At 46.1% G+C, this 15,433-nt stretch overlaps 1 protein-coding gene across 1 annotated transcript in view; it reads right to left on the bottom strand.

Moving 5' to 3' along the window:
- Positions 1–2,450: 2,450 nt before the first annotated feature.
- The window catches only part of LOC119442353 (uncharacterized), a 188,855-nt gene continuing 175,872 nt past the window's right edge, over positions 2,451–15,433 (bottom strand). Inside the window, exons 7-9 of the mRNA XM_049661609.1 lie at positions 10,878–11,151; positions 2,546–2,839; positions 2,451–2,464 (exon numbers count right to left, since the gene is read on the bottom strand). Of these exons, the coding sequence (XP_049517566.1) occupies positions 2,451–2,464; positions 2,546–2,839; positions 10,878–11,151 (582 nt within the window). The remainder of the gene's footprint in view (positions 2,465–2,545; positions 2,840–10,877; positions 11,152–15,433) is intronic.

Here is a 15,433-nt window from a genome sequence, read left to right as displayed (position 1 = left end):
CCAGGCCGCTGGCGGCCGCCTTTCGATAGCGGCGAAATGCAAAAACGCCCGTATCCCGTGAATTAGGGGCGCGTTAAAGATCCCCTGGTGGTCGAAATTAATCCGAAGTCCCCCACTACGGCGTGCCTCATAATCAAATTGTGGTTTTGCACGTAAAGAGGTGTGATCCGGGAACATATTGCTTACACCCACAAGTCCAGCCCTTCTTTACAAAACAACAGTCTACAAAACAACAAAGCGTTCGTGCGGATAGGCGTCTTCACCTATTTTGAAGCGCGCGTGCACGCAAGCAAATACGCACATGCGCAGAGATGACGGCTTTGAAGCCGCTTCACTTTCAAAGAACCTGAAGTTGCTAAGACCAGGGGCGGTATTCTGTAAGAGTCCACCTAGTGGACTGTCCATTTCGCCATTTCTGGGACCGTTGATTCGCTGCTGCTTGACGTGCAGGAAGGTGCCAGCCAGTCTCCTTCCTGCACGTCAATCAGCAGCAAATCAACGGTCGCCGAAATGGACAGTCCACTAGGTAGACTCTTGCAGAATACCGCCACTGGTATATCAACAAGGTAACTTGCCCACAATTCAATCATTCCTTGAGAATTCATTCAGAATTATTTCATTAATTCAAAGCTTCTTCCTGCTCAATTAATAAAGTTTACTAATAATGCCTTTTATGGTCATCAAGAAAAAATGGCCTATAACTTATCTCTATGTGAACTGTATCCGAGGTAAAGTGTGCACTTTCTAGAATCATACACTGCTTCACTGGATATGCTGTTTCAAGTACGCCCGATGGCTGATTTATCCAAGTGCCTTCTTAATGCGCGTGAGGCATAAGCTAAGTGAGGCTGAAGTAGACGAGGTGTTTTTATTAATACGCGCTTCAGGCAACAGCGCCGTGGCTTCCCGCTCCTTCGATTTAAAAGTCTTATTTTTGTTTTAAACCGATATCTCTCTTGGGTTGTTCTACTCACTTTGTAGTTTGTATGTTTGTAGCTGTTGGTGGCCAACTGAAATCACATGCACGATATTACTAGTTGCCACTAGAGATAAATATCACGAGCCATTCCACTCTGTGAAGGTGCAGCGCCAGCGAAGCTGTTAAGCATACGACACACAGGTGACACAGAATGGTGAGGCCGCGTATAGTCCGGTTTTCCGGCGAGCAACGCGCCAACGTAGAGCGACGGCAGGAACAGAGTCGCGGATGCAATTGTTGCCGGGAGTACGCAGTACACGCGGCCTCGCCATTACGACGAGAGAAAAGAAGTGAAAGTCATAATGGAGAACGGCACCTTGTCTTATATACACGGGCGACGGTGCCGCTGCCCCAGGTGAGCGGCAGTAAACTAGGCATGTAAGCGGTTTCAACGCCGACACAGAGAGGGAGGTGCAAACGCAGACATGACCGACGTGCATCAGCCTTTTGGGCTAAGATCCGATCATAGTATCCGTTGTAACCCTTCTTCTTGGGACCTCTTTTGGTCCAAGGTATGACAAGGGTATTTCAAGGACGCGTTACAAGTCCCGGAGCCCACCACCTGGAGTCCACGGGGGTATGCGCCATAATGCCTCTGCACCCGGTCTGCACAATCACCAGGATCGGTCCACATTTTTTCACACGCACAAGAAAAATGCACAGAAGCCTAGCCATCAACAGCTTGGCTTTAATCAAATGTCCGATGATCCGTTTTGAACCAAGGACCCCCAGTACAGAAGTTCCGTGCTCTAACCTTTAGACCACGGACTCGCGCAACTGCAAAGGAGGAACAAGCTCGCGCAAATCTGCACTTGAGACGCTTGGCATCCTAGGGACGTCGCATTGCGACATTGTATTTAAAGAAAATGGGCACGTACATCTTCTAGGTGACAATGAAGAATGAAATACGGGGCGTGTTCGTCCCCGAAATTCCATGCGCGCCTCTCGTCGTATACTGTGGCACTTTGGTACAGTAAACAAAAAAAATATTACCGACCATGAAATCTGAGGAAAAGTTGAATATCTCCGCAGCCTTAGAACGCAGCCTGGTGTTCGCATTTCGGGTCTTGACTAGATTATGCAAACAACATTGTCGTATACAGTTGTACTGGCTACTGCTGCAGGCTTCTCCGGAATTGAATGGTTTTTGGGATCCCGTGGTCCGTAAATATTTTCGGTTGACTGTACATTTATACACAGTCAAGCATGTCATGTCTCGTGGTTACATACGTTTTAATGCTGAATAAAAAAAAAAACACTTTCTTTGCAAGGTCCACCATGGTGGCTGAGTGGCATGTTCGTCACTGAAATCTGCAGCGCATATCTCTTGAAATGCACAAGCTCTCGCGTATACGAAGATGTCAACCCAAGGTTGTTTATGCCGGGATTATTTTTTTTTCTTCATATCGGGTTTTCGCTGCAAATCACCGTTTCCGCGCTAATAACTAGTCAGTATAGCGTTCTCTGGCAATCAACAATTGGCAGCTGCAAGGTCCACAGGAGGTATAAGATTAGAACGGCACATATGAAGCAAGACTATATGCGGCATTAATGCTTCTTGCTTACCAAGAGGCCAAGTGCTTATGGTGGCTTTTGCAGGGCGGCCGCATTCTCGTTTTCCAGGCGTCCTCTCCAGACAAAGCAGCACCTCAACTTCGTACTCTGTCCCTGAGCTGAGATCCGCAATTCTGATCGTCTTCTCCACCGTGTGAACGAGCCGGTAGAAGCCATTCGTCTTCACTCTCACATTGAACTCCGGGTTCAGCTCTGGGGTGTTCGATGGGAGCGTGATGTTCCCTGCCAAGTACAGCGAACTAGAGTCGTTCGATAGGATTGTCGTGATTACAGGCGTGGAAATAGCTGCGAAAATGCCAAAACAGCCTTAAATAAAGGAAGTTGAGGTAAGTAATGGCGAAACGCTCAGAAGTCTATCCAAGGGAGCGAATAGCATTTTTCCTTCAAGTTTTCAGTCTTTAACAGCATCGATGGAACAGTTCTAAATTATACCTAACCGATTCTTAATTCCTACATAATTTACAACTTAGAAATGAATATCGTTGTTCATATTGTTGCTCATATTGTTCATATGTAGCAGCTTAGCTTTGGCCTATACATTCACATTAATTTGTTGTGAGTGTTTTTTTAGATGTTTCTACCCTTCATTATTGAAATTTGGATGCTGAAATTATGTTTTGTTTTCTTGATAAATTGTGCTGTGCAGTTATTTTACCTGAGAATTCTGCAAAACCGGAAGTGGCCGGGAATAGGGCACAGTCTTGCATATGGTGAAAACAGAATAAAAAGTGTTAGATTATAAGGCACTGCTATCGTGTTATACGTAACATTTCTATAGAGCAGAAAGTTCCGTAAGCAAGACTTTATGCTCAACAGTTTTACTAGACTCTTTGCCCACCCTAAGGTAGCATGTAAAATTTTTAATCACAGTACGCCACATTCACCACACTCTTCTCGTGTTGAATGGCCATGTATAATTTTTTTTTATCTCAGTGACCTATGTAGCAGTGGAATCCTAAGTAGCGCTAAAAATGCAAGGGCAGGCATAAGAAAGGCAACACACGGCGTTCGCATTAGCGCTACTTAGAATGTCAGCGTGACAGAACAATTAGCGCCAATTACTGCTTCAGACTTATGCTACCTCAGAGAGATCTAAAATTGTTTTATTCTTCCTACATTTACGCAAGAGAATTTAAGCCAGCGCCCCCAACATAATCCCCAGTTTTTCGCTGATATCAATTCCTATACGTACTTCTCGAGAAACAGGGGTCCGTCCTCAAGATAGGCGCGCTGACTCGAATGCCTGGTATATCATCTGTTTGGTGAGCTATAGGTTACGTTGGCTTAGCTACCTATAGTGCCATGCAAAATGTACCAGCAAACATTGTCGTACGGAGCAAGTGTTTCATTGTCGAGTTAGTGCATGAATCGCAAGTTGCCGTAGCTCTCATAATGGCTGTTTCATTCGGATGATGTCTGTCCTGAATGACAACAGTGAGGCCAATGTCAGAGACGGCGTCGTTTCTGGGTGCCACGGAAGGTACCGGGACTCTCTGCAGCTGTTGCAGACACTGTAAATACTGTACATGATCGAAATTCTTCTCTTTCAATATCCTAATAATGATGTTTTCCATCTCGCTCTTCTTCTTTTTTTACTGTCTTCTATTTGGTGCACTTTTACCCGTTACCTTGCTGACAGATGTTCAAGTGTCAATAATCACCTATAGATTTATGGTGCGGCCAGCGAAATTGTTCCCTCCCTTTTATTCTTTTGAGGGTAACAAATAAAAAAGTAATGGAGATTTTCTCCTACGTCCCTCCACCTAGCTTTCAATACTACGTGATTACCATGTTACCACCCGGCGGGCTTAGACATACGGGCAGCTTCAATCGCGATTGTGCGTCACGGGCATGGAGGGATAGGGCTTGAAGTTGAGGCGGGAGGACGATGTCACGAAGTCAGGCTTCGCGATTCGACGTTGTCTGACGCTGTTACTGCCTTTTCCTCCGCGCATGCGAGCCTCGGCGCTGTAAATGATAAGCGAACCCGCACCTTCCCGCTTTGAAGATAGTCAATGCATTCTTCTGTTCATGGTAGGTTTTAGCAGCTGCGGCCGTCATGCATCAGCATCAGGCATCACCGACGAAGCCACCTGCGAAGCCGACACAATGACGCAACCGCGCTTGAGACGACTAGAAAACGCCGTTTTTCATATAGTGACAACATACGATGCTTTTTGGAATGTTGTATATTCTTATATTTTATGAATATGCCTCCGAGATTATCACATGACGTTTTCTGGTTATGCTTCTCCTCTTCCATGACCGAAAAAGACAGTACTGAGAGGTATAAAGGCCAATTTTGACATTAAGTCGACACGGCGGATCATCGACGAGCATGTGGCGTACATAAACCGTTCAGCTACCTCGTGCAGGTGCTTGCTCATGGTCTGGGCGGATCAACGATAGTGCCGCAGTCTGACCAGTCTTCAAGAAATGCAGTCGACCATCCCTCTCTGCCTAACTTCGCTAAGTGCACTTGGATCACAACTACGACACCGATGTGACATCGCTGCCTTCATGACGCCATTTCTTCACTGTTTTGGGGCGCGTCACTTGAGGCGCCGCCTATTCTTCACGTGACGTCAACGCATCGGTTTATAAGGGAACAGCTCCAGACCTACACTTTCAGTGGACACGGCGGACCATCGACGAGCATGTGGCATAAACCGTTCTGCTACCTCATGCAGGTTAGTATCTACTATAGAACGATTAGAAGTGATTGTCGCGGTCTTTTGGTCTTGCCGTGCCCCCTACGGTGTGTTTCTATTGTCCATGATTTGTACTTCGTATGCTTGCTGCTGATGTGCGGCGACATCGAGTTAAATTCTGGTCCCACTGACGGTAGCGAGGCCTCTATCGAGTCCATGCTGAAAGAGTTGCTGTCTGGTCAGAATAAACTGGCAGCGGACGTGACTGCACTCAGGGAGCAACATAATAAGGTAGAAAACGTTATCGCGGCTTGAGGAACCAGATTAATTGAATTAGAAAAACGAGTCTCGCGTGTAGATGACCTTGAGCGTACAGTAAGATCACTAGAAGCGAAGTTGACTGATCTGGAGGATAGGAGCAGGCGATCCAATCTGGTAGTCTTTGGCATTCCGGATGATATCGGCGAAACTGAACCTGTTCTTAAAAATAAAGTTCTTGACGAGGTGTTTTCTGCAAAGCATGCTGTTCTTTGCAAATCTGTCGGCAAAATGCATCACCTTGGTAAGAAAGGTAACAAGAGACCAGTCATCATTTACTTCCAGGATTTTACCGAAAAACACACTTACACACTGTACGCCCGCTGTACTTACAAAAACACACTGTACGCACTTTTTCTTAAAAAGTGCGTACAAATTAAAGGGTAGTCGAATAGATATTGAAAACGATTATTCGCGCAGCACAATAAGGAAACGAAAACTCTTGTGGGATAGTGCTAAAAGTGAATAAGAACATGGCAAGAAAGTTTGCTTAATTAATTATAAGATGCGTGTCAACAATGAGCTAATCACATGGGATGACAGTAAGAACTTGAGGATAAAAATTGACGGCCATAAAATACTTCGAAAAATGCTTGACTTGCTTGACTTAACTGCTGACACTTCCCCTTATGCTAAAGAATTGAGAATTTTAAACATCAACGCCCGCAGTGTCGTTAATAAATCAGAAAGACTTGAGGCAACCATCATGGGTTACAATCCCCATGTAGTTGTGATAACAGAAACATGGTTGCATGACTGAAGATGCCGTCGTGTTTCCTCCATCTTATCGAGCCTATTGCCGTGACAGGTGTACTAGAGGGGGCGTGGTAGCTGTTTTAGTAAAACAAACTATATCCGCTACTTTGTTCTATCAGGCCGATAACTAGGAATCTGTTATAATAAAGCTTATTTGCTGGGATAAATCATTTTTGCTATCTGCCGTTTATCGAGCACCTGACTCGCCCCCAGAATTATGTCGTGATCTTTTTGAACACATGTTTACATTCGCAAGCGATAAGGTACTACTTGTACGCGACTTTAGCCTACCAGATAATGATTGGGAGAACGATGCTTTTCTGCCCCGGGAATAATTCGCACTTAGGTTACTTGCATGACATCATTCTGTCTCACAATCTACAACAGGTTGTTAAGCAGCCAACGCGCACCTGTCGTACGCCAGAAACCATACTAGATGTCGTTTTTGTAAGTCGTTGCTTAGAAAACTTTTTTGTTTCGATTGAACCCGGAATTCCTGATCATAGTGTGGTCTATTTTTCTTGTCCTTTGGAAGTGCACCAAAAAATGCAAAACAACCACTGTTGAAGGTTTCTCTCGTGCCAGAGACGAAAGTGATTTGGATTATCTTGAACATCCTTGATAACTTTCACGGTAACAACGCTACTGTGCTTTGGGATAATTTTAAAGAAATTATCACTGACTGCCTTAGCAACTTTATTCTCAATAAAACTAAAAACTTTCAATACTACTCCCTGCATAGTGAGAGAGATCTTATACCTTAAAAGAAAAGTTAATCGCTTAAGATGAAAATGTGCCTCACGGGTTTTGATTCACGAAATCCAAAATAAACTAAACCAACAAGTACGGCAAGCTAAGCGCTGGTATTTTCACCATACATTGCCAAATGTCATTCGAATGGCACCGCAACATTTTTGGGCTTTTCTAAGTCAACTGACCAAATTGTTCACGAGGGCCATGTTGTTGTCGAAAAACAACGTATCGTGGAGCACTTCAATCATTATTTTCAGTTTTCTTTGCCATTTCAATGGTGGTATAAACCTTAACCGCATGTCAGGTAACTCGAACTCTGATAATGTTTCGCAACTGAGTGTAGTGTCGATCTTGCTGAACCTCAAAGCTAAAGCACCTCCAGGACCAGAGGACATACCAAAAGCTTTTCTGCGCAGGTATGCTGAAGCGTTAGCCCCTTTTCTTGTTATCTTTCGTCCCTCGTTATCTTCAGCTAATCTAAAGACTGGCTAACTGCGCGTGTCATTCCCATACTGGAAAAAGGTGACAAAACCCTAGTGACCATTTATTGTCCGATATCATTAACTTCATCATGTTGCAAGTTAATCGAACATATTATAGCTAATGAAATAACCAAATTTCTAAGTGACAACAATGTACTTTCTCCTCACCAGCATGGTTTCCATAAAGGTTTCTCTACTGTGACACAATTAACGACAATTATTCACAATTTTGCACCTCGAGAATTCACCGTGAAGCGGGAGCCATGGATGCCGCCATGTTCGACAACGCGATTTCTTAGCGTCCTCACTTTGCGAGCGTTAGCGTTGAACACTAAATCACGAAAATAGAGTACGTCCATAAGAGCTCCAGCACCGTTTACGTACAGCGCACGCGCAGTGTGCAACACGCAACGCTATCGCTAACGTTATCTGTTTGCGTTTGCTGCTATACGCTATACTAAAACTGTGTATTTTCAGGATATTGCATTCAACACTAACGCACGCAAAGTACGGACGCTAAGAAATGGCGTTCTCTAACATAGCGGCACCCGTGGCTCCCGCTTAACCGTGAATTCTGGTGATGGCTATGCTTTAACACTCGTTGATCGCCAGTAACTATTGAAATGAGCTTTCGTTTCCTCTAAACTCACCGAAAACAAACGCCAGTTATGAGCGCATAGTGCGTCTAATTTCTCAAATCGTTTAGCGATTGCGCCGTCCCTAAGCCTGACGAGACGCGCCCGCATAGCAAAACAGAATGGTTTCTAATGGATTGTATTGGCTTGGATACGTTGGTCACGAGGCACCAGATGGGGCCCTGTCTTTGAACATCTTCTACGTTTACGTTTGCGTTCCCATGCGTTAAAATAAATGTCTGGGAGGGACGCACACCATAGCGCCACGCAAAGCTTTAGCGTGGGGAACATGCTAACACTAACGCAAGCATTTTACGCTATACTAAAGCTGTGTACTGTCACGCAATAAGTTTTATTATAAAAAAATCTATGCTTTCCGGCAGCTCCGAGAAGCCAGTGTCTGAGCTATCGGTCGGCAGCCATATTTTATTCCTTTCGGGACGGGGCAGTCTCCACCTATTCAGAAAAAAATTCCGTTTTGTTCGGCATCCTAATGCATCGTTAACGTGTACACGCCACATTAACAGGATGAGCTTTCGCAGTTTTGTGACGTTGCCTGACAGGCGAAGTGGACACAGCCCGCAAACTTTTGGTCGATAGCAGAGAGCTAATGGGGAAAGGCGTCGAATCAGAAATAATTCTTGTTTTGTTAGGTTTAATCATGCATAATCAGTGTGTTGATGTTATATCAGATGGGGAGCTATCGCACCTTTCATGAGGTCGCGTGACACGCAAACGACGTGGTGGTTCCCAAAACTTTTTAGACCAATCGTGGATGGTTGATTGCAGAATTGTGATTGCAAAGTTTCGAATAGCTTCAGGGTTATAGTGCCCGTGGTATCGGCATTTTTGTAACGATAGAAAAGTCGCCATTTCGCCCAAAAGGCGACGTATTGATAACGACAGCAACGGATTGGAAATATACACAAAGTATAAGGTTCGCAGTTTTAGCGGCCATACAAATCAAACTGGACAATTGTTCATAAAATAAATTAACAAGTGCGGTGTATCGTGCGCAGGCGCACATGAACAGATCGCACTCGCTGTCACAAGGCTGACGTGATGAAGAGCGGCAGCAGTGACGAGCTAACGCTTCGTGCTCCCTCTCGCTTCAACGGTTCTAGGAAACTTACGCGGCCTCCAACACCCGGCGCGTAAGAACACAGCGCTCACGCAACGACCAGCCATATTGGCGCACCTAGATTTTTGACCCCGCAGATTACCTCCAAGATAGGGAGCGCGAAGCCAGGCTGAGCCGTGCCATGCGCAGCAACGGCAGGTCTAGATGAGGAGACGCGTGCTCACCAGCCCCCCCTCCTCCCCCTCCCAAGCCCATTGCGCGCGCAACAGTGGGCGAGCGGGAATACGGCGCGCATCAAGCCAGCATCCTTGTCGGCTCACTCTCGCACGCGCTCTTTTACAAATAAAGCACATTGATGCAAGGGGTGGTATAGAATGTTATTGCACTTGGACTTAATACGGAACATCAGGACGAAAATGACGGCGAAAATTCACCAAAAGTGTCCCAGTAATTCATATGGCAATAAAATCATGTGCGCACGCAAGACAAGATTGGGTTCCCGCTACCATCGTGCAGGATAGACGTGTATGCGAGGTGTGAGTGCAGGACGCATGTCGTAAGTGTTCGTGGGCAGGAGGGCGTCTGCTGCGGTGTTCTCACATACAGGGTGTTTTCGCTAACTCGTGCTACGCCCTAAAAAAATTCACGGGTCCTTTACGAGCCTGCAACTATCTTAGTATTCCTCACTGTCCTCTTGAGCAACTCAGAGTATTTTTAGTATTTTAACTTAGGAAATTTTTGGCAATGATTATTTCACTAACTTTTGAAGTATTGCTATAAACGCAAATTGGCCCTCGAAGAACTTGTAACTTGTATAACTCTCTTGAGAAATACCCAAATAATTTCTTTCCGTGATGATAGCTTCTGTGGTTTGAAAAATAAAGTACCACTTGAGCATTCGATTGCGTGCAGCCACTTTAGTGCCCCCGAAAATGCTACCACAAAGTCATGGATGTTGCTAGCAAACAAAATGGACTGACCGACTGAATAGGCCGCAAGCAAAAATGATGGGTGATGGCCGCACCCGTCGTCTCCGATGCTTTGCCATCCACTTCCAAAACTGAATGTCACTTACGAAATGCCAGACAAACAGTAGGACTCATAGTGACATTGCGGAATAGGCGACCGGGTACTGCAGAGTTTGCCTCAGCCTATTCTTCAAAATGGCGGCCGGAAACCGCTTCTCTATGTTATAATTATGGTTGATAGCATATCTGCTATTTATGCATGAAAACACTCGTAAACCCAGCTATAAAAAATCGGCATCCTTGAGCGATTTAGAGGCAGCTATGCAGCGAAATATTACCAGTGGTCAATATAATTGTGCTCTTATCACCAGAACTTCGCGGATCCTCGTTTCTGAATTGGTAATTTAAAGGTAACTTTTTTTCAGCTTTCTGTAACAGGGAAAACGTGTTTCACGAAACTTGGCCACTAAGGTGGTGCATTGTAACAGTCTAGAAAAACTTAATATATTTATTTTTTTCCTGTTTTTTTTCTGCGCAAAAAACACTCAAAATGTCGGCATTTATGCAGCGAAATGTAAGCTCCTAAGTTTGTACACAGTGTGCGCTGTGAGTGTCGGAAAAGTTCCGTCTGTGGCGTACGATAACACTCAAGCCCCCTGCAAGGCAGGTGCTATCTCACCTGAAGGAGGAGTTGTAAAAGTCATGTTTGTCTTGCTGCTGCATAATTCAACACCACATGCCATGACATTTACTGTGTACTTCGCAGACGACAAGAGGTTGAACAGGGGCAGACTGTAGGACGACGATTCCTGTGAACTTCCGTCGAGCACAACAGTCGACGTTTCGAGGCGTGTGCCGTCAACAGAGTATCGGTCATCAGTAAACAAATTGTCGTCATAGGGACAGAGTCCGACTTCACATGCACGCAGTGGTGCTTCAAAGGATCGATGAATCTGCAAAGGCCAATAAATGAAGTCATGAAAGACCAGCAAAAAAATCATCGAAGATGTATGCCAATCGAAGCAACTCGTCAAAGACAGCGAAGCTGTTTAACAGTTTTCATCCCCTCGTTATCTCCTGTCCTTTTGTATTGCCACTGCCTGCAATCTACGCAACAGTTTGCAAACGCCTCACGATATCCAGTGCAATTATTTCTTTGTACCCAAGCCTATTCAATTTTTGCACCATATCCGCATTTATAACATCTATACTTTCCGTTATACCCTACGCATATTCTTGCATGCTAGGCCAGTTCTATCGGCGCCGGCACCTGGTTTCGCCTTCCTATAGTCAAGTAGGGCTGCGTTGCTGGCTGTTCTTGACTTTAGCACTGGGAAAACTCCGATGCCGCCTATTAAAATACACGTGAAATGCAGAAATGATTTTATGAGACAACCCGGGGACTGATTTCAATGATATTGTGGCATTTGAGAGACAAAGCTAAATTATAGTGCCTGTAAGAAGCTGATTTTTCACTTGGAACCTTGAAATAATAATAATAAAATGCCTAAGAAAAGGTAACTGTCAGAAAAATAGAAGCACAAAGTCTACCAAATCTATTACCCCTCACCAAAAACAGATATCACAGTTTTGTGAATAGCATTCGTTAGAACATCTAAAGCGGACAAACTTGAGAGAAGTTGAGAAATAATACATTGGTGTATAATACATCCATTTTGTTCGCGTTAGACAGTAAAGCGGACTAAATTGATAAACACAGTGGGTTAATGGGCGCAGTAAACAGAACTATGGGATTGTTTTTTTTGTTATTTTTAATTGCCGTGTTAGATATTGCATATTTGATACACGGTTGTTTTCACTTTCGCAATACTGAAGTTAGTTTTTTATTTGGACTGGTTAAATCAAATCTGGCTTTCTCCATTCAGTAGAGTTAAACTTTTTTCTTTCAAATGCAAAAAAAAAACATACTCAACTTCGGCGCATCGGCATCACGCATCACATCAATCAACAAGAACAAGGTGAGCTTCGCAGAGGCCCGCAAGGGCACCTCGTGAGAGGGTCGTAACATGACCAACACACAAGCCCCCTCCCCTCCTCCCTCCCCAGATAAGCCAGAAATACTCACCTTAAGCGCGAGAACGCCATCCTACGCGATCTCCTTACTAAACTCACGCAGGAAGTTAGAGACCTCAAACAATCCCAAACACCAGCCCCTACACCTATCGCTCAGAACGCCCCTGTCCCTAGTTAGGAGGCCCCCACAACTCCCGCCTCCAAGAAGAGAGCCCTGCAAGATGGAGCCACGGGCCAGGTCCACTCTGAAGTTAAAGACATGCTCATCTCACTTCAAACAACTATGAGCACTTTCCAACATGCACTGGACTCCATCCCACACGCACTCATTGTTATTGTCCAACGAGTGAAAAACCTGAAAAATCATATTTTCACGCCTCCTAGCCAATCCGCCCCCGTCTGCGAGCCTTCCGGGACGCCGATGGCGACATCCACCATCTCCCATCTTGGCTCACACTAATCAAGACACCCTCATCTGGCAGTGGAACAGCCGACACTTTCAGCAGAAACAACCGGTTTCTACGCCAGTACCTACGCCAACATACCAGCCACCCGGATGCTATCCTACTTCAAGAAACCGATAACTCCCCCACCACGCTCCCCGGTTATCAAACCTTCCATACCACCCACCCTCTTCGCCGGGTTTCCAACCTATTATGACGTCGTATGCCTGTTATTCAACATGATCTGCATAGTCCTCACATCGCACACCTATTCCTAGAATTAATTCCCAATCGTAAACGGAAAGACTGCATCTTCCTTCTGAACATTTACAATAGCCCCAAGGGCAAAGCAAAGTGTCGCTTCCTCACCCTCTTTAAGAAGGCTCTTCACGTAGCTGGAACGCACCCCTCCTCATCGGCGGCGATTTCAACCTCGCCCATACATGCTGGGGTTACGTTCGCACGGAAGGTGCAGTTCGCAACCTCTGGCAAGATTACCACAACTTAGGCCTCACCCTTATCACGCATCTCTCCTTTCCCACACTTCTCGGTACCTCCTATAACCGGGACTCTACCCCCGACCCCACCTTCATCAAACATATCAACAATGCACACTGGACTAATATACAGCAATACCTGGGCAGCGACCATTATATCCTTCTATCTCTTTACCACAACTCACGGCCGCCCCTGCCCCCACTAAAGAATTCACCATTACCAACTGGGATGCATTTCGTAAGGTACGCATTGGTGCTACCTCAGCAGAAGGCATTGCCGACATTAACACCTGGATGCAAGCGCTACGCACTTACGTTCAAACGGCCACTCAGGTGGTAACTACAGATGCCCCAGTTGAACGCATGGATAGCCGCCTCACCCATCTTCTGGAGGCTAAGGCCTCCATCCTAGCTTGATGGAAGGGGCAGTGCCTACCGTCGTCTCAGAGGTAAGATCTCTAAATCAATACAGCCATCGAGGAGCACTGTCAAACCCTCGGCCGGCAACAATGGACTGAGTTGTGCAACACGGTGGATGGACAACTTCATCGCCCATCCTCGTGGTAAACTCCTCAAACACCTGCTTGACAATACTACCACACGCACTACCCAACAGGATCGGCAGCAGAAACTCCTTTATAAGGACACCCTTAAGCAAGGTCCACAACGAGCTCTTGACTACCTCTGCACCAGCTATATCGCCAGGGGACAAGTCAGTCCACACAGCAATTACATCGGTAATCCCAACCCTACACTAGACGCCGATTTCAGCGTATCTGAGATAAATGCTGCTCTTCGCAAGCTTAACGGTCGTTCTGCTCCAGGCCCCGACGAGGTCACAAACAAAACCCTTCGCAATCTCCATAACGAGTCCATGTCTCATCTGACTGACTACATCAACGATTGCTGGCGCAATGGCGCCGTCCCAGTTGCCTGGAAGACTGCCAATGTTATCCTAATCCCAAAACCTGGCAAACCATCTAGCCTCAACAACCTAAGGCCTATCTCCCTCACTTCATGCGTAGGCAAGGTGATGGAACATACCTTTTTATCACGCATCAACACACACCTCGAAGACAACTCTATCTATCTCCACACCATCACTGGATTTCGCCCTCACCTTTCTACTCAATACGCTATGTTGCATCAAGTACTAAACGACCGTTCCCGTTGCACGAAAGTCATCCTGGGACTCGACCTCACTCAAGCCTTTGACAGCACTTCCCATGCAGCTATCCTTGACCAGATCTCCCCCCTCCACCTGGGAGAGTGATCCTACAATTACATCCACGACTTCCTTTGCAATCGCACGACCACCTTCTCGGCCAAGGATTTACGATCAGACCAGCTTCCCCTTGGCAGCAAAGGCACCCCGTAAGGTTCAGTTATCTCTCCCATGCTTTTTAACTTAGTCGTGATTGGCCTTGCCCAGCAATTACAATGAGTCGACAATATCAACCATACCATCTACGCCGACGACATCACCATCTTGACGTACTGAGGCAGTGATGGTCAAGCGGAGTCAGCCCCCCAAACGGCAATTGAGATGGTTTAAGCCTATCTCCAAGGAACCGGACTGCGTTGTTCACCGGCTAAATCGGAGCTTCTACTCTACAAGTCCATTCAGCGGGGACGCCCTCCCAAACACCAATTTCATCACCGACCCTGTGACGCCATCACCCTACGCCTTCAAGATGGCAGTCCTATCCCACACGTCCCTAGTATCCGGGTCCTCGGTCCCATCATCTCTACCAACGGCTCCAACGCCTTGGCTCTCAACAAGATCTTCGCCCAATCTCAAAACACCCTACGCCTTCTTAAACGTATCTCCAACCGACGAGGTGGACTCAAAGAAGAAAGCCTTCTCCGCCTCGTGCACTCCTATGTCATATGCTGCATTACCTACGTTGCTGCGTACCTCAACTGGTACCGGGCTGAGCAAAACAATCTCGACACCCTCATATGAGGGGTCTACAAGCAAGCACTTGGCCTCCCGCATTGCACCAGCACTGAACTCTTCAACCAACTGGGAGCTAATAACACCCTTGCCGTACTCATTGAAGCCCAACAACGCTCTCAGCTTGGACGGCTCACCCTAACTGAAACGGGACGCTTTATTCTATCCACGCTTGGCTTCACATAGCATCACCAACAGGGCCCCAAACAATCGATCCCGACTGACATCCGTAGCTGGATCCACACAGACCCTATCCCTAGAAACATGCACCCTGAATATAACAGAGCCCGGCGCCAAGCTCGGG

The sequence above is a fragment of the Dermacentor silvarum genome, chromosome 1 (assembly GCF_013339745.2).
Source record: "Dermacentor silvarum isolate Dsil-2018 chromosome 1, BIME_Dsil_1.4, whole genome shotgun sequence".
In the NCBI taxonomy this organism is placed as follows: domain Eukaryota; kingdom Metazoa; phylum Arthropoda; class Arachnida; order Ixodida; family Ixodidae; genus Dermacentor; species Dermacentor silvarum.
Note: the sequence above shows the minus strand (reverse complement) of the source record. Positions and strands in the feature narration are given on the sequence as shown.